At 37.9% G+C, this 20,952-nt stretch overlaps 1 protein-coding gene across 1 annotated transcript; it reads left to right on the top strand.

Moving 5' to 3' along the window:
* Positions 1 to 4,019: 4,019 nt before the first annotated feature.
* Positions 4,020 to 20,808, top strand: LOC149830589 (pyruvate kinase isozyme A, chloroplastic-like). Its single transcript, XM_090015871.1, has 6 exons — positions 4,020 to 4,886; positions 16,697 to 16,787; positions 16,898 to 17,091; positions 17,566 to 17,687; positions 18,887 to 19,365; positions 20,251 to 20,808. The coding sequence occupies exons 1-6, from the start codon at positions 4,341 to 4,343 to the stop codon at positions 20,550 to 20,552; spliced, it is 1,734 nt and encodes a 577-aa protein (XP_089871997.1). The 5' UTR covers positions 4,020 to 4,340; the 3' UTR covers positions 20,553 to 20,808.
* Positions 20,809 to 20,952: the final 144 nt, after the last annotated feature.

Genomic DNA, 20,952 nt, shown 5'->3' with positions numbered 1-20,952 from the left:
TACGAGCAAGTTGGATTGATTAATGTTTCCATTAGACGACATGATTGATGACAAAAAACATCACCATAAAGAGATCTTGTAACTTTGGTCATGTTGGGAACAAAAATCTGAATCACACGATAATGGTAGCTGAAGAAGAATGAATGAAGTTATGTTAGATGATTGTTTCTTTGTAGCATTCTCTATAGATAGTTTAGTTCTGATACCATGTTAAGAAATGATATAAAGAAAAAAATGACTACTATACGACAAATTTGATATGTTTTCCAAAAATCTCTGCAATTTACTAAATTTGCATGATGATCAATTTTGCAGGTTTCTAATTTTTAGGACCCTTTTCCCTTAGCACTCGTGAAACTCTCTAAATTTCATGCATTTTGTCACAACGCTCTCCCGATTTTGCTAAATCTCACTAAGAATAGAATTCACATGATATTTTTGCAGAAATCATGTATTTCACACAAATAGTAAAAAAATTGTGACACTTATTGAAAAAATGTCTTGTCAATTTCATCATGATTTTCGCATCACTGGTTGCAAAAGTCTGTCTGTCAATGCAGAAATCATCTTTTGTTGAATTCACAGACTTTCACATGCAAAAATTTGTTTTAATGTGTGAAATTACATGTAAATATAGACAATTAGAGTGCAAATTTCATCAAGAGTTTTATGTTGGTTGTTGCAAAAGTAGACTTTCGATACAAAATTCATGAAAAATTTACAAAATTTATGAACTTTCGTATGTGATCGACTTTAAGTGATTCAAAATTCTATTTAAGCATGTGAATTTACACACACACACACACACACACACACACACACACACACACACACATATATATATATATATATATATATATATATATATATATATAGGTGATTGGAGTGTAAATTTTGTCAAGAGTTTCACGTTGGTGGTTGCAAAATTCTTGAATTTTTTATAGAATTCTTGAAAGGTTTGTAGAAATCATGTACTTTCGCATGAGGTGATACAATTTTATTTTTTTAATTTGCGGATTTTCATATGAGCATAAAATAAAAGCAAATCTAGGGTTTTACAAAAACTAGAGTTTTGTAGTCTCTAACCAGTGAAAAATTATGACAAATTTTCTAGGGCCAAGCATCAATGGTGAAAAGACCAACAATACTTCATTGACGAAAAATTAACGATGATGGGTTTTTTAGTAAGCATATCTTATAATATGGGTGGGATAGGAAACTAAAAGTCCGTAAGTTGTTTGTGAGTGTTGCAATATTTGATTATCTGAAAACATATTCTCATTATGAACGATGATGATATGGAATCGATGGGGGGTCTTCGCTTTTGAAGTGTGATAGCCAGATAGATGTGTTAGACAATAATGATGTAAAATCAACAGTATATTGTATTTTCTTTCCATCAACACAGAGTTGATGTATCTCATAGTCAATGTTTGATCACATTATATGGGTGAAATATAAAAAATCAAGAGAACACAGAGTATAGAATCAACGATGATATACTGTGTTTTCTCTCCATCAAAGATACAGTGATATGCAACAACATTTTTGAAGCCCAAGAGATAGATGTACCTTTGCACATACTTTATTTTCTTTCCATCAAAAGATAGTGAGAAACAACATTCTTGTGAAAGAATAAAATGAATGCAATGTATGAATAACTTCATTTTGTGAAAGAATGAAATAAATGAATATATTACCATTAATTCATTTTGTAAAAGAATGTTATGAATGCAATGCATGAATGACTTCATTTAGGAAACTCCTAACACTGAATAGATTAACCACCACAAAATAACTACCTTGAAAAACTTCACAAAAAAATGATAGAAAGAGAGAGAAAGAGAAAAAGATAGAATAGAGAAAGGCTAAGCCGGTTGATGATTGACTTGAGGTCGTATATAGACCTAACATAACAGTCTAAAGGACCGTTTGCATGGGTCTATCAAGGCCAAACAGGTGGCATGCACCCATTTAAGGCTCAAATGGGTAGCATACACCCATTTAATGTCCAACCACTCAAACAAGCTTCATGCACCCACTAACATCGTAATGTGTTTGGGGACCTTGAGGTTAGGTGTCGCTCCCCAGATTGCAAATGACGTTTAACTACCCATGTAAACCATCAATTTTCTTTTTTAAAATGATTTAAAATAAGTGATAAAAAGATTTGTCAAATGAAGACAAAAACTAAATTGAACCAAATCCGGCCAAATCAAAATCCAAGATAAAAGTTCAAATTGACAAGGCCCTTTAAGGGCCTTGCTGTCTAAGTCAATTCTACACATTTTAAACCCAATGTGTTTCTAAAAAATGTTCAACGCCAGACTAAATATATTTCATAAAGTAGACATTCTCTCAAAAAATTATTTATCAAGAAACTAGATAAAGTGAGGGTTATTAGGCCAAAGAGATTGGTTAAAAAAGATATAACTTTGAGCCAAACAACAATAAAAGGTGGTTCTTGGACGAGTTAGCAAATCTTATAATCAGCGTCAAGGTTATAGAAGAGGCTTGAAAGGCACATGAACTCTCTTGTTGCTAGGCCTGGGAGGCTCATGAACTCTCCCATTGCGGGGTTCATCACAACAACATAAAATGCCTTCTCATTGTTATCAAATTGCCACAAACAAAGCAGATCATTAAAGGAAGAGGCAAGTGATATGATTTCTGATTCGAGGCAAGAGGAGGGAGAATTCTTCCCGTCTATGAGGCTTCATGTTCTTGTAGTAGCAGAAGCTCTCCCCTTTGTTGTTGTCATGCAAGAGAAAGTTGTGAGCCTTCTTGAATCGGTTGAGGTGCATGCGAAAGACAAAGTCGTGGCTGTTGATCAAAGCATGCCAAGATCTACCCACAATTTTGAACCTTAGGAGTGGATGCCGCTGAAGGTGGGATAAAATGTATTATTAAATTATTAAACATGTGGATTTGTTATGTCACAGTGAAATCTAAAGCAAAAATATCATATATTTGATGAAATTTTGCACACAAGTAAGAGATTCATATATTTTGAAGGAAATTCACACACACACATATATATATATATATATATATATATATATATATATATATATATATATATATATATATATATATATATATATACACACACACACGTGTGAATTTGCCATCTTTTTGCTTGTATATGTGCAAATCTATTCTGTTTACATGCAAATTTATTTTGTATACATGTGAATTTCCAATACATGTATATATGCGATGCAACAAATGTACAGGTGCGATCTGTTCAGTATGCGTGTGAATTTTTCATCATTTTGTGAAATTTTGTACATAGGGAGGATATTCATTTACGTACAAATTTGCATATAAAATTCACATATTTAGTTAAAAATTCATAAATTTAAGAAAAATTCACATATTTTATATACATGTGATATGCTGTGTATACATGTATAATTTTTTCTCCATTGTTCTTTAATTGGAGTTGAATGTCTAATTCTACCTAAGATGATTCAAGAGTTTCTTGACCTCAAATTGACCAAACTTTAAACATTTTTTAGTTTTTATATCCAATTCGATATCTATAACCGAAGTTAAAATCTATAATAAACATGTTAAAACATTCATGCAATCCAAAATAAAGTTATTTGACCCATTCTCTATGTGTGTCCAGGTTATCAGAACAACATAAATCAAACAACAGACATAAATAACACAACTTTTGTGTACAGTGGTAACAAACGTTGAACAAAGTACAGTTGTTACAAAACATAGATAACATGTGTTCTATCGGTTTTGTTCGTTCATTTCGTTCAATCTGCGATGAGCCATCAAACATACCCTGTATCATTTGTTCAACGATTCCGGTGAAACTCGTGTATCATTCTAAATCAGCCAAAAAACAATTAAAAAGACACTTGTTAAAACCTTAAAATAATATTAAAATAATTAATTTTAAACTATTGTTTACATTTATTAAAAAACAACCGATTCAGGTCTCGTATTGATTTTCTGACGATATGATACTTATCGGCCGATACACCCATATTGACAACATTAGAATGCCCAACTACCGTACTTTCTCTCTCTAACCCACCTGTCTCTTCCCTCTTCTCTTCTCTTGGCTCCTAGCTCTCTGGCGATAACAACTATGTAGAATTCGTCTACTTGCATCTCTTTCTGTATATACGGTCATATATCCATTTGAGTCCTTACCCACCTCCCTCTTGCCTCCTTTGTCTCTGTCTCTGGCGATAACTCCCAAGTAGAATTGCATTCCCACCTCTCTCTTTCTCTCTCCTTTCCCTTTCTGTAACTCTATATTCTCAATCCCTTCCTTTCCCCAAGTAAAAAGAAAGAAGGAGAGGAAGAAGTGAGAGATGGCGCAAGCAATTCACGCACTCATCCCATCATCCTCCCCACGTACCCACCTCCGATCCACCACCACCATCCCCAAATCCAAGCCTTTCATCGCCATCCCCAAATTGTCCCGCCTTCCCGGCCGTCACCCCTCCCGGCTTCTCGTCTCCGCTGTCTACGAGCTCGGGAGCTCCGCGGCCAACGGAAGGGGAGCAGCGGCGGCGGACGCATCTTCGTCGCCGTCGGCGGCCGTCATCGAGGTGGACTTGGTGAGTGAGGCGGAGCTGAAGGAGAACGGGTTCCGCAGCACCCGGCGGACGAAGCTCGTGTGCACCATCGGCCCGGAGACCAGCGAGTTCTCGCAGATAGAGGCGCTCGCCATGGGCGGGATGAACGTCGCCCGGATCAACATGTGCCACGGCACCCGCGAGTGGCACCGCGACGTCATCCTCAAGGTCAGGAGGCTCAACGAGGAGAAGGGCTACGCCGTCGCCATCATGATGGACACGGAGGGGAGCGAGATCCACATGGGCGATCTCGGCGGAGCCGCCTCCGCGAAGGCGGAGGTAAAATCTCTCCTTTGTGCCCTCACTAATTCCTTCTCATGGTTCTCTTATTGTCCTCATTGTTGTTGTTGTTGTTGTTGTTGTTGTTGGTGGTGGTGGTGGTGATGGTGGTGGTGATGGTGGCTTAGTCTGTCCTTGTTAATGCATTTCTGTTCGTTTCTTCACTTACTGGATCATTGAACAAATTCTTTGTGATTGAGTCTTTATCCGATGATAGCTCATGCTCTTGGGTGTTATTGCCAGAGGTCATTATAGGTGGTGGCAAATTATCAGCTAATTACAATCTTTAATAGGTTATCGCTAATGCTGATTTCTGGTATTATGTGATCTTTAACGAACACCAGCGCCAGGAGATGATTAATCTCTGATGGAACTGATTGCTGATTGTAACATTTTTAGTAGTTGGTATTTATGTTAATTGCTATTACCACGACAACTTTGACATTGGTGGTAATTTAATTTGTTCTTCTTCTGAGCGTTCATGAGAGCTATTCCTGATTTCCTGTATTGTATGTGCATTGAAAGAGGAAAACTGATAACTGTTGGTTGATATAGCCATTGAATTTGTTGGTTTTATATTTTCTTTTTTTTGTTCAAGTTGATTGTTTCATGGTCTTATGGAATGCAATCAAACTTGATGGTGGCTTATCTGTTTTTGTTGACTACTAAGTTTCATGGTCAACGAACAGGATGGAAATGGTTGGCATTAAGTGGAGGTGTTTCTCCGAAGGGCTGAGAGTATTGAGATGTGTTACTCGACGTGCCAGTTAAACATAGAGCTGGAAAAAATAATGAGATACAAGGTTCCATTCCAAAGGAAAAACAGAATATCCAAATGGTACTTGATCGGTTTGGGCAAACCCTTATAGAATCCACATGAATAGCTTTCACTCGTACCTGCTGTATTAACAGATCTTAAGTTGGATTAGCAAGGGCAACTGGATTAACCGTTGGGTGGTTAAGACACCCTGCTTTACAAGTGTAACGCCCCAAAATTTCAAACTTTCGAACCTTTTAGAAAACAAGCAAGACACTAGAAAAAATCTCTTTTCTCCAGAGTTTGTTCATAAAATTAGCGGAAGACTATTTTTTTGTTAATTCAGAAGGCAAGCTGACAACTTTGGGCATGATAGCTAAAAGAACCAAAACTCACAAAATTTGGATATCTCAAGGAAAATCCGTTACAAACCCAAAACGTTCAGGACACGAGTTAAAAGTAGAAAGAAGAAGTCTTGAAGCCATTTTGTCATCGCGCCATCACTCGTGGTGTACCTAATCATCACATTTATCCATAGAATGAGTTAGTTTCGCGAAAAACTAGTAGGTGCACAAGAGAGACTACAGGAAACTGAATTAAGTACATTTAATTCAGTATGCTAAGCAGTTTAAAGCAGATATGCAGTTAAACAGGTAAGCAGTGCAAACAGGTAAGTAGTGCAAGCAGGTAAGCGGTACAAGCAGGTAACCAGTTCAAAGCAAGTAAGCAGCGCAACTGTCAAAACGTAGTAAGACGATTCATTTGATCGTAAGATATGAACTACCACGTAATAAGCTTGTTCTCGTTCCTAGAACGGGTCTCTGCATCTAATCATTATCAGGTCATCGTTTGTCGCTCTCACTACTTCTAACAAACGCTTTATCCTGAACCACCTTAAACTATTCCCATCTCTCAAGGCCTTACACGGCCAACTGTCACCGGTTATGACTCACTAAGGCGTCATACTTTCTCAGAAAAAGGCCACCTTTCTATAGAAGGTCCAAAACATGATCTAAAATCAAATAAAGATCTGATTCTCACATCTGAGTCATGCATGAAATCATGCTAAAACAGAAAGCCAAAACTATAGATTCATAAGTGGCTATCCCAAACAATCTCGGAAGATCATCACAACTCACCATACCCTTTTATGGTAATAAAAAACACAAGTTACCCATCGGATCGCTAGGTCTAGGAAAAAGTACAACCTCACAAGAAAATACTACCCTAGAGGGTATACCTGGTCTTGGACGACACACTTCCTCACACGAGTTCACCGTCTTTGCGGCTACTCGCTCTTGGACAGTGTACCTCCTCACAGAGATTCTACCGCTCTAGTCGGATTACCAGGTTTTGGAAATGTATAACCTCACAAGGAATTCCGCCCTAGATGGTATACCTGGTCTTAGACCATACACTTCCTCACAGGAGTTCACCGTCTTTGCGGCTACTCGTTCGTGGACAGTGTACATCCTCACAGAGAATCCACCACTCTAGCCGGGTCACCTGGTCTTGATCATACATACCCTCACAGAGAATCCTTTGGGAACCTGGTCCCCAACAAATGCCATATGCAATGAAAACTATTGCGATATATGCATCAATACAAATAACCACTCTCAGGGTCGATAGCCACTATTACAATCAACAAGATCAACGCCGGATCACCTGGTCTGGGAAATGTATAACCTCACAAGGAATTCCGCCCTAGATGGTATACCTGGTCTTGGACCATACACTTCCTTACAGGAGTTCACCGTCTTTACGGCTACCCGTTCGTGGACAATGTACATCCTTACAGAGAATCTACCACTCTAGTCGATTACTTGGTCTTGATCATACACGCCCTCGTAGATAATTCTTTGAAGATCCGATCCTCAATAGACACCCTACTCAGTGATACATGCATCAATACAATCGACTGCTCTGAACCATCGACCGCTCTTGGTGGGGTCAGTAGCCACCAATATAGGCACAAGCATGTATATCAGCTATGCATCGTATCACTTTACATGGTAAAACAAAACACAAGATCACTCATTCCTTCAATAAGGTTCCATGAACCATGAACATATTATCGCATACTTCCAACATTTCTTATCACGCGGCATATCAATCATATCACACAAAAACATATAATACTACGCATCGTGTTATTGCCACAAGGAACATTGCAATCCTCAAATAAGACCTCAAAGCATGCGTAAACGACACATGAGAACACGCAGATATGAAAATCCAGTTGATTTTATAGGCGAAGAGTAACTAACTTTATCCGATAGCCAAACAAAACAACTGAATAAGACAAACACTCATAACAATGCTTGCGATACATAAAATTACCATCAAATGGCTCAGTCCATCAGCAAGTAATTAAATTAATCGTAAGGCATAAACCATTGCATCGCAAGTCATTCATAAGCTATACATAATAAGCAATCATACGACAACAGTTATATCACAATATATAAGCAACTTATAAGACAAGCGACCACATCAATCCTAGTTGCCACCAGTTCGTAGATTACAAGCTGTATGCAATTACATCAATCATAAGAGACACAAACCAATAAGTGCCACATTACAATAAGCACCAAGCAGTTCGACCAAGGGGTAAAACAAGTAATTAACCAGTGTGAACAGACTTTATGTTTCGATATTACTGGCCTGCGGGTATGCGCAGGAAAAATATAAAAACAACTGAGACTAATTCGGGCGTCTGTTATTCTATATATTTTTAATAACCCGAATAGCTAGTTGAGTCCGCTCCTAAGGGGACGACTTTAGTCGAGAGAGGATTCCCCAAAGGCAGGTAAGCAGTGCCACGGATGCATCCAACTTCTGCAAAAGTGTTAAACTAACTATTGTAGCCCCTTTCCCCTAACTTCAATGCCTAAGGAGGCCGGATTATTGCCCGTGGGGTGGTTGTTAACAACCTGTCTATTGGAGTTTTGTACCGCTCTGTCCTCTCCCTTAACAGACAATCAGAAGCGAATGGGTGCGTTAGGGGTTGCTTAACTAACGACCCATTCTATGCTGTGGTCTTTAAACCACTCGAGTATTTTGCCTGTGAAGGTGAATAGTCACCATTTTATGTGATTACAACATTGTGCATTTAACACTGTTCGAGGTCGTACGACCGTCTCATCCGATCATCGCAGTACTAGCGTGTAGTGCACGACTACAAGTACTTTAGGATGAAGGGGGTATAACTCCTCAATAAGAGCCTCATCAGAAGTGTTTCACAAAGATGTAATGCTTCTCAAACTATACTTTGACATTCTTTATCTTTTGAAACATCCAACAGCTTGTGCCAACATTTGGCATGTGATTTTCTACACTCTCATCCGCTATCAGGGTATCTACATGCCTCATATAACTTGATACCGGCCTCGATAGACGAGATATGAGTTTCTCAACAGAACCTTCGCTAAGAAGTTCGTTCGAACCCCAATTCGGGATCACCCGAGATATGCCGAATAGACGAAGAGAACCAGCCAATCACATCCTTCCAAATGCTTTGATTTGGGCAGTCTTTGATGCTTTTGTGCAGCTTCCTAAATCTCAAGTCTACTATGCAGGAATTGCATACACGAAGAGCCATGATCCTTGTGAGGTATCCCTCTTCTTAGACGAGGATGTATCGCTAGCTCCCGACTGAACTCTTGTCGCAAGAGGGAGAATGGTAGAAGTCTCTTGCATCCTCTACGAGGATGCCTCAAAAGCGTATGCAATGAGCGAAAACCTGATCGTCATCTGTAATAGCAAGGCAGTAACAACACATATGCAAAAACAAGAGCCTGGGTGCAAAGCGCGACGACAAAGTAAAGACTGTAAGCAGGAGTGTAACGCAAAACCTTTGCGCAATGCACGACAGCAAAGTAAAGACTGTAGGCAGGAGTGCAACACAAAACCTTTGCGCAATGCACGACAACAAAGTAAAGACTGTAGGCAGGAGTGCAACGCAAAACCTTTGTGCAATGCGTGACGACAAAGTAAAGACTGACAAAAAGTAAAGGACAAGGATCGCTAATCCGCATCCTTGAGTTAAATGCGTACTCGTATAAATATATATATTTCTATATATATATATATATTTAATGGTTTTTTTAGTTAATTAAACTTAATTCAATTGTCCAAGTCTTCTGTGCAATCTTTCCCTACCTTGGAGAGTTGCAAGCTTCCTGGCGTCTGCGGGTGTAAACGATTGATGGCTGGGGTCGTGGAGCGCTAGCGAGATCCATCGTACGAGCTGCAAAAACAATAGTCTTAGTACGCTAATAAAAAAAATAGAAGGTTAGGGACACTGTCGTCGTCCTGACGTGAAGGAAGCAGAGGCAGGGGCATCGTGCCCTTGCGCACCTACTATCAGCGCAAGAAGCAGGGGCAGGGGCTGCGAGCCCCTGCTAACTTGCTGTCAGCAAACAACGAGGAGGCAGGGGGTTGCACCCCTGCCTGACAAAGCAGAAGAGAGGCAGGGGGCTTCGCCCTTGCCTGTCGAACATGCACGGAGGCAGGGGCTTGGCCCCTGCCTGAAGAAATGTGAATAGGCAGGGGGAAAAGTCCCCGCTTGATACCAGAGAAGAGCGAGGTGAGGGGGATTGCCTCTGCCTGTCGAAAAACAGCGGAGGCAGGGGTGATGCCTCTGCCTAAAGAGAGAAGAGGCACAGGGAGGGGGCTCGACCCCTTCCCTGTCACAACAAGGAGCAGGGAGGGGCTCGACCCCCTCCCCTGTCAAAACAAAGAGCAGGGAGGGGGCTCAGCCCCTCCCCTGCCGTAACAGGGAGTAGGGAGGAGGCTCAACCCCTCCCCTGCCATAACAAGAAGCAGGGAAGAGGCTCAGCCCCTCCCCTGCCGTAACAGGAAGGGGGCTCAGCCCCTCCCCTACCGTAAGGAGATGCAGGGAGGGGCTCGACCCCACCCCTACAACCAGAGGGCACCGGGAGGAGAATCGGCCCCTCCCCCTCCCTCGCTAAAAGGAGTCGCAGGGAGGGGGCTTTGCCCCTCCCCCGCGATCTAGGGCAGCAAGGAGGCGGCTCGGCCCCCTCCCTGCGTAACGGAGAAGCGGGCGAGAAAGAGAGACGAGGGAGCGAAAAGAGAAAGGATAAAAAGAGGGGAGGTGGATGCGTACCTGGGGTCGCCGGAAGAGCTCGCCGGAAGAGCTTGTCGGAGAGGAGCTCGGCGTCGGCAGTGTTGGTAGACGACCGAGAGAGAGAGGGCATCGAGCGAGAGTGAGAACGAGAGAGTGACAGAGGGGGAGAGGGTTTCGTATCGAAACCCCTCCCCTCCTCGCTTCACTTTATAAGCAAGAGGGAGGCAGTCAGGGAGAGAGAGTGCAGAGATTGAGAGACGAGAGAGCGAGAGGGAGAAGGAGGTTTCAAGAACCTCCCCCCTTCGCCGCTGCATACTTTTAAAAGCACGCAGCCGACTCATCACCCGGGTCGGATCCGGGTCCGGCCCAGATCCAAATGATTTTTTCCCTAGGTTTTACAACAAGCCCTGTGGAAGAAGCTTCATTATGTAGTTAAGACATCACAAGAGGTAATGAATGTGTCTTTAGCGAAGCTACTGTAAAGAATCAAATAGCCTTCAATCACAAACCAAAGTGTTCACCTATATCAAGCGAACAACACTCAAGTGTTCTTTAAAGAACACAGTTACAAATCCCACAAAGGGGTACACAAGAAGGCTCACAATATAAAAGAATAATATTTTATTGAATCATCATAAGTATGCAAAATGCATACTTTACAAAGAGGGGAAGACCCCTATATATACACAAGAGAGAAGAGGAGAGAGGGTAAGGAGAGCCAAAAGAAAGAGAGAGAGAAAGAGACTACTCCCAATGACTAGATTTCTAGCTGTTAGGAGAGTCCAACGGAAGGCTGTTGGGGGCTTAGTCAACTTAGTTTGACTAAGTCTAAAACAATAAAATAATAAAAAATAAAAAGAAAGAAAGAAAGAAAAATTATATTATATATATACATATACATATCATAGTCACATATATCAATGATATTTTGAAAATATCATGATATTATCGCTGTAAATTCAGCAAAAAATAATATAGGTAAAATATCATGATATTTTGAAAATATCACCAATTTGATAATATCGTGATATTATCGATTAGTTTTACTATTTTATTTATTTTTTATATTTTAATTATGTTTTTTCTTCTTTCTTTTGTATTTTTTACTTATTTTTGTTCTTTTTTATATTTTCTAAGCCCTAAGATTTTTTCAAGATTTTCACAAGATTTATCACCAAACCTATAATATCGTGAGAAATAGCCTCTCGAGATATTGTCGATACCGATATTTGTGACTATGATACATTATATATATATACATATATATGCATAAATCTATAGTATATACATAAATATATATTTATGTATGTACAATTTAACACTCCCCCTCAAACTTACATTATAATAACCGAAAGTTTTTCTAGAAGGAAGTGAAACCTAAGAGCATAAAGAGATTTGGTGAAGAAGTCTGCCAAATGGTACTCTGATGTGACATAAGGCACATCAATGATCCCTTAAAGATATTCCTCCCGCACATAATGACAGTCCATCTTGATGTGCTTTGTTGTTTCGTGAAAAGTGCGGTTGTTGACAATGTAGATAGCACTCTTATTATCGCAGCACATCTTTGACGCTCCTAGCATTTGAATTCCCATATCAGCCAACAGTCTTCTCAGTCATACCACCTCCATTGTCGTTGTGGCTATAGCTCAGTACTCAACTTCAGTTGAGGAAAGAAAGACCTCCTTTTGCTTTTTGCACCTTCACGAGATTAATGAGTCACCTAAGAAAACACAAAAACCTATGGTTGAGTGTCTATTGTTGGGATCACTTCCTCAATCAATATCAATATATGCAAGTAAATTCAGTGCAGACTTAAAAGACATAAAAGGGCCTCTAGAAATCGATTTTTTAAGATATCTAGTAATGCACAAAACAACTCATATGTGAACAAATGGGGGAGCGTGCTGAAAGTAACTACCTGTGTGTACAACATGTGCTATATCAAGTCTCGTAATTGATAAGAAAGGTCTCCAATAAGTTGTCGATAAGGGGTTGGATCATCCAGGGGCTCCTCATCATTAATTTTCATCTTGACATTTGTTACTTCTGAAGTGTCAACCTTGTCATCCGTGATTCTAGACCTGCGAATAATATCAGAAGCAAATTTAGATTGAGATAATAAATACTCTCTAGGGGAATAAAAGACTTCTACACCTAAAAAGTATTGTAAAAAATCCAAATCGGTCATTTCATATTTGGTTTTAAGAATCTTTTTAATATTTTGAACTCCCTATTTGTCACCTCCGGTGATTATCATATCATCAACATAGAGGAGCAAAATGACGGTACCTGCATCAGAATCCTTAACAAACAAAACAGTATGAGTCAAACAGGATCTATAATCAATATCAAGCATAACTTTGATAAATTTATCATACCAAACTTTAGGTACTTGTTTTAACCCATATAATGCCTTTTGTAGGAGAAGAGCCTTTCCTTGAGGAATGCTCATACCAGGAGGTGGCTCCATGTACATTTCTTCAATAAGATTTTCATTTTAAAAAGCATTTTTAACATCCATTTGATATATGAATCAATTTTTAATTGAAGCAACTAAAATAAGAGTTCTAACCATGGTCATGCGGGCAACAAGTGCAAAGGTTTATTTATAATCTATCATATTCTTGCAAATATCCTTTTGCAACTAACCTAGCTTTATATCGTTCAAGGGTCCCATCACTCTTGATTTTAATTTTGTATACACACCTACAACTTATGGGTTTATTTTCCTGTGAAAGATTTTGAACATTTCAAATTTGAGCTTTTTTCAAAGCTTTTAGTTCTACCATCATAACTTTAACCCATTCAGAATGTCTTTGGCCTTAGCATAAGATTAGGGTTCTACATATGAATGAATTAGGGCTATGCATGCATGGCATTTTGAGAAAAATGAGTCATAGGATACAAATTTTGATGGGGGTTTTGATACTCTAGATGATTTCTTAATTTGCAGTTCATCTTCACTAAAGTTAAAAAATTTAAGTGCACATGGAGGATTTTGATTTCCCCATCTAGAATATTGAATACAAGTTTGATCATCATGAGGAAATTCATCAAGAGATTCAACATCTCTGGATTCCATAACATTCTCAAAATCATACTCACAAGCACAATCATTAGTATCTTATTTTGACACAAGATCAAACAAAAACGAATAGTTAGTTACTTCCTTAGATTGATCTTTATAAAAAAAATTTCTTTTTTCAAAAAAGTTACATTTCTTGAGATATATAATTTTTCATTCTTAGAATCATACCACCTATACCCCTTTTGGTTATCAACATAAAAGAAGACACAAGAAATAACTCTAGGAGAAAATATGTCATTTTTATTTGTTAAAATAAAACATTTGCAACAAAAAATTCGTAATTTAGAATAATCAGGAGTGAGTTTAAAAAGTTTTTCAATAGGCGAAATATTGTGTAGAGAATAAGATGACATTCTGTTTATAAGATAAACAACAATCAAGATAGCTTTTGCCCAAAAAACCTTAGGCACATGGATAACAATAAGCAACGTTCTTGAAGTTTCAATAATGTGCCTATGTTTTTTCTTAGCTAAGTCATTTTGTTATGGTGTGTGTGAGCAAGATCTTTGATGTGTGATGTCATGTGAGTTCAAATAATTTTTAAATTCATTTGACAAAAATTCTTTTCTTGAATCAGTACGAAATATAGAAATATTACTTTCAAACCTATTTTTAACATTCTTATGAAAATTTTGAAAGTAGAAAAACACTTTAGATTTATGCTTAAGAAAGTAAATCCAAGTATATCTAGTAAAGTCATCTGCAAAAATAACGTAATATGCATATCCACCTTTAGACAAAATTGGTGTTGGACCCCAAACATCCGAATGAACCAACTCAAGAGGTCCAGGTGAAATAAAAGTTCTATCATTGAATGGTAATCTTTTTATTTTTCCAAAAACACAGCCTTCACAAGTAAAATCGTTACTATTACAAAAGTTGTTCAAACTTGAAAAATATTGGATTTTAGATACATTTGAATGTCCTAATCTTCTATGACGCAAATTTAAATCCTTTTTTGGACATTACAACAAAAAACATCTTTCGTCCAAAAAATCCATATAGTGGGGACCTCCCTCTCTATGGCCTTGCCCAATCAGCTTCCCTTACTGACGATACCGCACCAAACATTTATTTGAAAACAAGAAAATATTACAACCATGATCAGATATTTAAGAAACAGATAAAATGTTTAAATTTAATTTAGGAATGTATTTTTGTTGATATTCATTAAATACAGGAAAACTTGCCATTGCATCAGCTGCATTTTGTTTGTCAAATTTTGTGATGCAATTGTTCAGAAGGGTTTTGTTGATAATTCTAGAGAGACTTTTTAGGAGCCTTATCTTGCTTTTGAAGAAAGAATATTTCAACCCAAAGATCAGGCTCTCCAAGATTAGCCCAGAGAGAGATTTCTTTGTGTGTGATAGCATGTAACAAGGGATTTGGACCATATTATGGCAATTGCAACAGGTTGTATCTGTGATGCTCATGCGAGAAGATGGTAAATAGATTTTGTTGTTTGTCTTAATTTTTATTGTTTTTGAAATTTTTATTCTTGCTTCACATTCCCTCTTCCTTTTTTTTTCACTTTATCATTTCTATGCTCATGCATTTCTTTTGGTTTGCATATCGGTTTGCATTGTTATCAACTCTCAAAGACTTTTTAAGCTCCTCCTGCATATTGCCCATATGGACTTTATAGAAATACCAAGCTCCAAATATGCCCTGCACAACTTCTTGCCTGGTTATAACCACTATGGAATTGGTTTGACTTCGACGTCTACTTTCCGATATGGGAGTTGAAAGTCTAAAAGCATCAAATTTGTGCTGTGACAATAAGATCTCTATCTATATTGTCAGCAATCGGATATTCCACGAACACACCAAGCATATAAAGATGGATTGTCACTAGGTACGAGAGGAATTTTTGCGCAGCACCATCAATCTTCCCTATGCCTCCTCAGAGTATCAATTGTCCGATTTCTTCACCAAGCCTCTCGCTGCTCCTAGATTTCACTTTCTCTTAGGCAAACTTTCGGTTATCCAACCGTAACTTTGAGGGGGAGTGTTAAAATATGTAATCTCATATAATATCTCATAGGCTCGTAGTACCTTTCTCTTTTTCCTAGTTAGTTTTTAGTTTAGTTAATCTTAGTTAGAACATAACTAGAATTAGGCTAGTTTTTTGTTTTTGAACCATTTTAAGCCTTCACCTTTTTGACTAGTCAAAAAGGTGCTTTTTGACTAAGTCAAAAAGGTGCTTTTTGACTAAGTCAAAAAGCATCTTTCAAGGGAGCTGTTAGACTCCCAACAGCTCTAATAGAGCCGTTGGGAGTCCAACGACTCCCTTGAAGGCTTCTCATTCTCCTCTATAAATATGGGGACTATTCCCCTTTGTATTTCATGGTTTTTGTGGGATTGTATCCCAAGTTAATAAAATTAATAAAATTCTTTCTTTTGAATACCCTTTTTGAGTAGTGTGTGTTCTTATGCTTGTATGGACCCTTGTGGTTCTTGTAACCTCTTCGTGAGTGTGTGGTGAAGAGATAGTTTGGTTGTGAGTTTCATTTTCTTTTAGATATTAATGTGCTAAAAACAATTTTTATATATCTATAATTTATGTCAATCTTTTCTCAACTTTTTCCCCAAAAATCTAAGTTATTGTGAGATTTTCTTTGCCAAGATGTTCTTAATAACAAGATTTCTCATATTTATATACCTGATATGGCTTAAGTTACAACCCTGAAATTGGTCACGGGTTTATCATACTGGTTTTCTTGAATTTAAGTGTTGTATGGTGACGGTATCATACAATATGGCTTTTCAGTATTGTTCCGAGTCTCCTATGCACTATATGGTAAAACATACTTTTTTCTTTTTTCTAATATTTTTCTTTTAAAGTTCTGAAGATCTATATGATTTTGCAGGATGGTGAAATCTGGACTTTCAGTGTCAGAGCTTTTACTTCACCTCTTCCAGAACACACCATTAATGTGAGCTATGATGGCTTTGCTGAAGGTCTGATTTCTTAAAATCTTTTGTTATTTTTGAAAATATTAATCACTTTTTTCATGTGAATTCTAGCAAGTTTCCAATATGTAGTTTAAACAAATCTAGCATGTATATAGATGTCAAGGTGGGAGATGAGCTTCTTGTGGATGGTGGAATGGTGAGATTTGATGTGATTGAGAAGATTGGTCCAGATGTGAGATGTCGTTGTACAGATCCTGGCCTGTTGTTACCTCGTGCTAATCTGACATTTTGGCGTGATGGCCATCTTGTTCGTGAAAGAAATGCCATGCTTCCAACTATTTCTTCCAAGGTTAGTGCTTCTTGACACTTTATTAAGTTGCCTGTGTCTTGCGTTTGTTGAGTCTGTGTTAGGGATATTGATCTTCTAAAAGGAGTCAAAATCTGCACTTTTGACAGTTATCTTCGGTGGTCTTTTATGATATCTTGATGCTTTCTTAAGTTGCTTGTGTCTTGCATTTGTTGAGTTTCTTTGTTAGGGATGGTGGTTTTCCAAAAGGAGTCAAAATCCACACTTTTGGCAGTTATGTTGGGGCCAGGGTGGTCCTATTTGTTGCTACAGTTGAATGAGTCTCTTGTTTCACTGATCTTACTGAACCTTTCATTAATCACCTCTTACTTGGCCATGGAATATTTATTTTTCAGGATTCTAGGTCAAATTGATTAATTTTGAAAAAATCCAAACGTCAGGAAAAACTAATTAAGGAAAAAAGAATTACTGAGAATTCTTTGGGCCCAAAGTCATGGTCAACCTTTTATACTGCAGGATTGGCTTGATATTGATTTTGGGATTGCTGAAGGTGTAGATTTCATTGCGATCTCATTTGTCAAGTCAGCTGAAGTGATAAATCATCTGAAGAGCTACATTGCTGCACGATCTCGTGACAGGTACAGAATAAATTCCTTTTCCAGGATAGGTTGCGACAGTAACTTCTAGAAGCATATTCTTTGCTTTTATCTGCTTTTCAATTTGTTTATAGTTGGATTAAGGAAGGTTTGAACCCATGTTAAGGAGAATAGCTTCACAGGAGCTCGGCAAATAATTTGTACAGCAATTGCTATGGATAATTAAGAAGTCACATTGGTTGGTAAGAATTTGCATAACAAAAAAGGACTAAATTATGAAATAAATTTGGTATCGAGAAAATTACAATTCCTAACATACAAATAATGATGAAAGGCAATTCAGAAATGGGGAAGACTAGATGTATGAAGCATACATGTATGTGTGCACCCACACACACACACACACACACACACACACACACACACACATATATAGATAGAGTAATTGGTAGGTTCTAACTGTAAGAAATAGTCATACAGCATGAGGGTAATACTGTAATTTAACACAGAACTGTAATTTAGATGGCAGTTTTGTAAATACTAGAATATATTTGGCAGTGGCATGTTGTAGTTTAAAAGTTTAAAACTAAGCCATATACTATATATATTGCATTGAGGATTGACCCAACTTATTCAGAAAAAATTCAGGCTGATGTCTAGTGTTTTTCCTTATTCATCTCCTATTTTTTGTTGTTGTTGCAGCAGGGGTTCAAAACCCTTTACTAACACTTGAAAAGTACATAGTTTCAGGATTTTTTTGCTTAATCTGAAGTCTGAACCTGTTATGTTTATCATTGCGTATTAAATGCATGCTTTGGATAGAGTCAATTTATCAAGAAAATCAAAATTTGAACCTGTAGGCATGTTCCTTGCTTGCATAGTTTGAGTTTCATTGCAATATGAACTTTTGACTTTTGGATTCCTCTAAAAACACATTTTAGCATGGAAAATTATTCATCTAATGCAAGTTTACTACTAATTAAGCTTATAAATAGACCTGTAAGTTCTGATTAAGCTAACATATACAACAATGCTCTTTTAAATTGTTCAGTATGTTTCGGACTGACTTATTTATATTATATATAAATACATAATATTGATATATACATATAGCATAAAATGGAGAGAGAGAGGTCTTGCCCTATACATATGGTCTGGCTACCTGTGTCACCATGTCATTTGCCCATGTGGACACATGAATATACAACAGCTACTCAGATGCTAAATTACTGTGTTTGCAGTGATATTGCAGTAATTGCAAAAATTGAGAGTATTGACTCCTTAAAGAACCTTGAGGAGATCATTCGTGCATCTGATGGAGCCATGGTTGCTAGAGGAGATCTTGGTGCACAAATTCCACTGGAAGAGGTTCCCTCAGCACAGCAGAAGATAGTGCAATTTTGCAGGCAGCTCAACAGGCCTGTGATTGTTGCATCACAGCTTCTCGAGTCTATGATTGAGTACCCTACTCCCACAAGGGCTGAAGTTGCTGATGTTTCTGAAGCAGTTAGACAACGAGCAGATGCTCTCATGCTTTCTGGAGAATCAGCAATGGGTCAATATCCCGAGAAAGCTCTAGCTGTGCTGAGAAGTGTGAGTCTGAGAATAGAAAGGTGGTGGAGAGAGGAGAAACGACATGAAGCGGCAATCCTTTCTGATGTTGCATCTTCCTTCAGGGACCGTATTTCAGAGACAATATGCAATTCTGCTGCTAAAATGGGTACCTTTCGAATTCTTGATAACTGTATTACAGATGTTTTCATGTTCTCTGTAGTTTGTGGCAATTGTTTTCTGCTATTGTTGTCATTTATTGGAGGAAATTCAGCTTTTTTTAGAGAAAATTCAGTTGTTCGCTGCTCCAGGTGCCATATTATTTGCTATCACGACATAAACCATTTTTTCTGGCACATCATGGATTTCTTGCTCTTTGTCATGTGGCATTTGACTACTGCTTAGACCCACACTATATAAATCTTTAGGTTTTTATTTCTGAATTTCAAAAGCTCAACTGCAGCCTGTATATTTCAATTGCTTGCACATTCATGTATTTACTGTTTTTGCTTTCTATGTAGTTTTTTATTTTTATTTTTATTTTTGTTTTTCATTTGAATTGGAAAATCTTGATGTAGCTGGCAGAAAAATATCTACTACACCATCTGAGCTGTATGTTATTGCCTTGACGACCTAGTTGCTCGTCAATATCTCAGTTCTATCACTGTCCTAGGTAGATACCTTAATTTTTGGTGTGCCTAGTTTACCTATTTGTCTTCAGGGCTGGTATTGGGATGAAGTGTAATATTAGCTATTTCTCGTTCTACAAACTTTTAGAAATCCACAGCCCAGTCAATAGTAAAAGATTATCTGTATATTCTACTTTCAGGAGCAAAATTATGGTCTTATGTATATGTGCAGCTTATACCTTTTTTCTTTTTACAATATTTTAAATGTTCCTATTGCTCAACATGGAAGAAACGAGGATGTTTACATGTGTTTTTTTTTTTTTGCTTTTTTATGTTTTACCTGACAGTCCTGGCTGTGCTTCTGTATGTATGTTTAGGAAAGAAACCAAATTGTCAGGGTTGGTAATGTTGATAATGTCTTGCAGCAAACAGCTTGGAAGTGGATGCCATTTTCGTATACACAAGAACTGGATACATGGCTTCTCTTTTGTCGCGGTGCCGACCAGATTGCCCTATTTTTGCCTTCACAACCACAACCTCTGTGCGACGCCGGCTCAATCTACAATGGGGTTTGATACCCTTCAGGTTAAGCTTCTCTGATGACATGGAGAACAACCTCAACCGAACGTTCTCATTACTGAAAGCCAGGGGGATGATACAATCAGGGGATCTGGTAATTGCTGTCTCTGACATGTTGCAGTCTATTCAGGTGATCAATGTCCCTTAACTGTTTTTTCTTCTTTGTTGGTCTTTTTTCTCCAATAGTGGGAAACATCATTCAGTAGATCTCTTCTCTTTTTCTCCTTTTGAGTTTGCATGAGGATTATGTCTCTTAAAATCTTTGAGTGCTGAAGAAAGGTATTCTTGTGATCCATGCACCACGCAGAGGTTGCATCTTTTCTAGACAATTATCATGTCACTTCAAAAAAGTCTCCTGACCTGATGATTGTTTCTGCAAAAATATTGATGCCATCCTTGTTTCACACTGTGACATGGGCACGGACAGGGATGCGATGTAACATGAAAACACATTTTTTCTAAAAATTAGGACACGAGAGCATGAATTCTCTATTATTTAGTTAAAAATATATTTTGATATTTTAACATATCAAATATATTATCTATAG

Source organism: Nuphar pumila, chromosome 8, assembly GCF_984573655.1.
Source record: "Nuphar pumila chromosome 8, dmNupPumi1.hap1.1, whole genome shotgun sequence".
NCBI lineage: Eukaryota > Viridiplantae > Streptophyta > Magnoliopsida > Nymphaeales > Nymphaeaceae > Nuphar > Nuphar pumila.
The sequence above is the reverse complement of the archived record's forward strand: the minus strand, read 5'-3'. Positions and strand labels throughout refer to the sequence as shown.

What these genes read in the sequence shown, in the direction of transcription:
- LOC149830589 (XM_090015871.1), top strand. Translation starts at nt 4,341, where the DNA reads ATGGCGCAAGCAATTCACGCACTCATCCCATCATCCTCCCCACGTACC. An exon ending in CCGCCTCCGCGAAGGCGGAG is followed by an intron (nt 4,887 to 16,696) that starts GTAAAATCTCTC and finishes ATGATTTTGCAG; the next exon opens with GATGGTGAAATCTGGACTTT. An exon ending in CTATGATGGCTTTGCTGAAG is followed by an intron (nt 16,788 to 16,897) that starts GTCTGATTTCTT and finishes GCATGTATATAG; the next exon opens with ATGTCAAGGTGGGAGATGAG.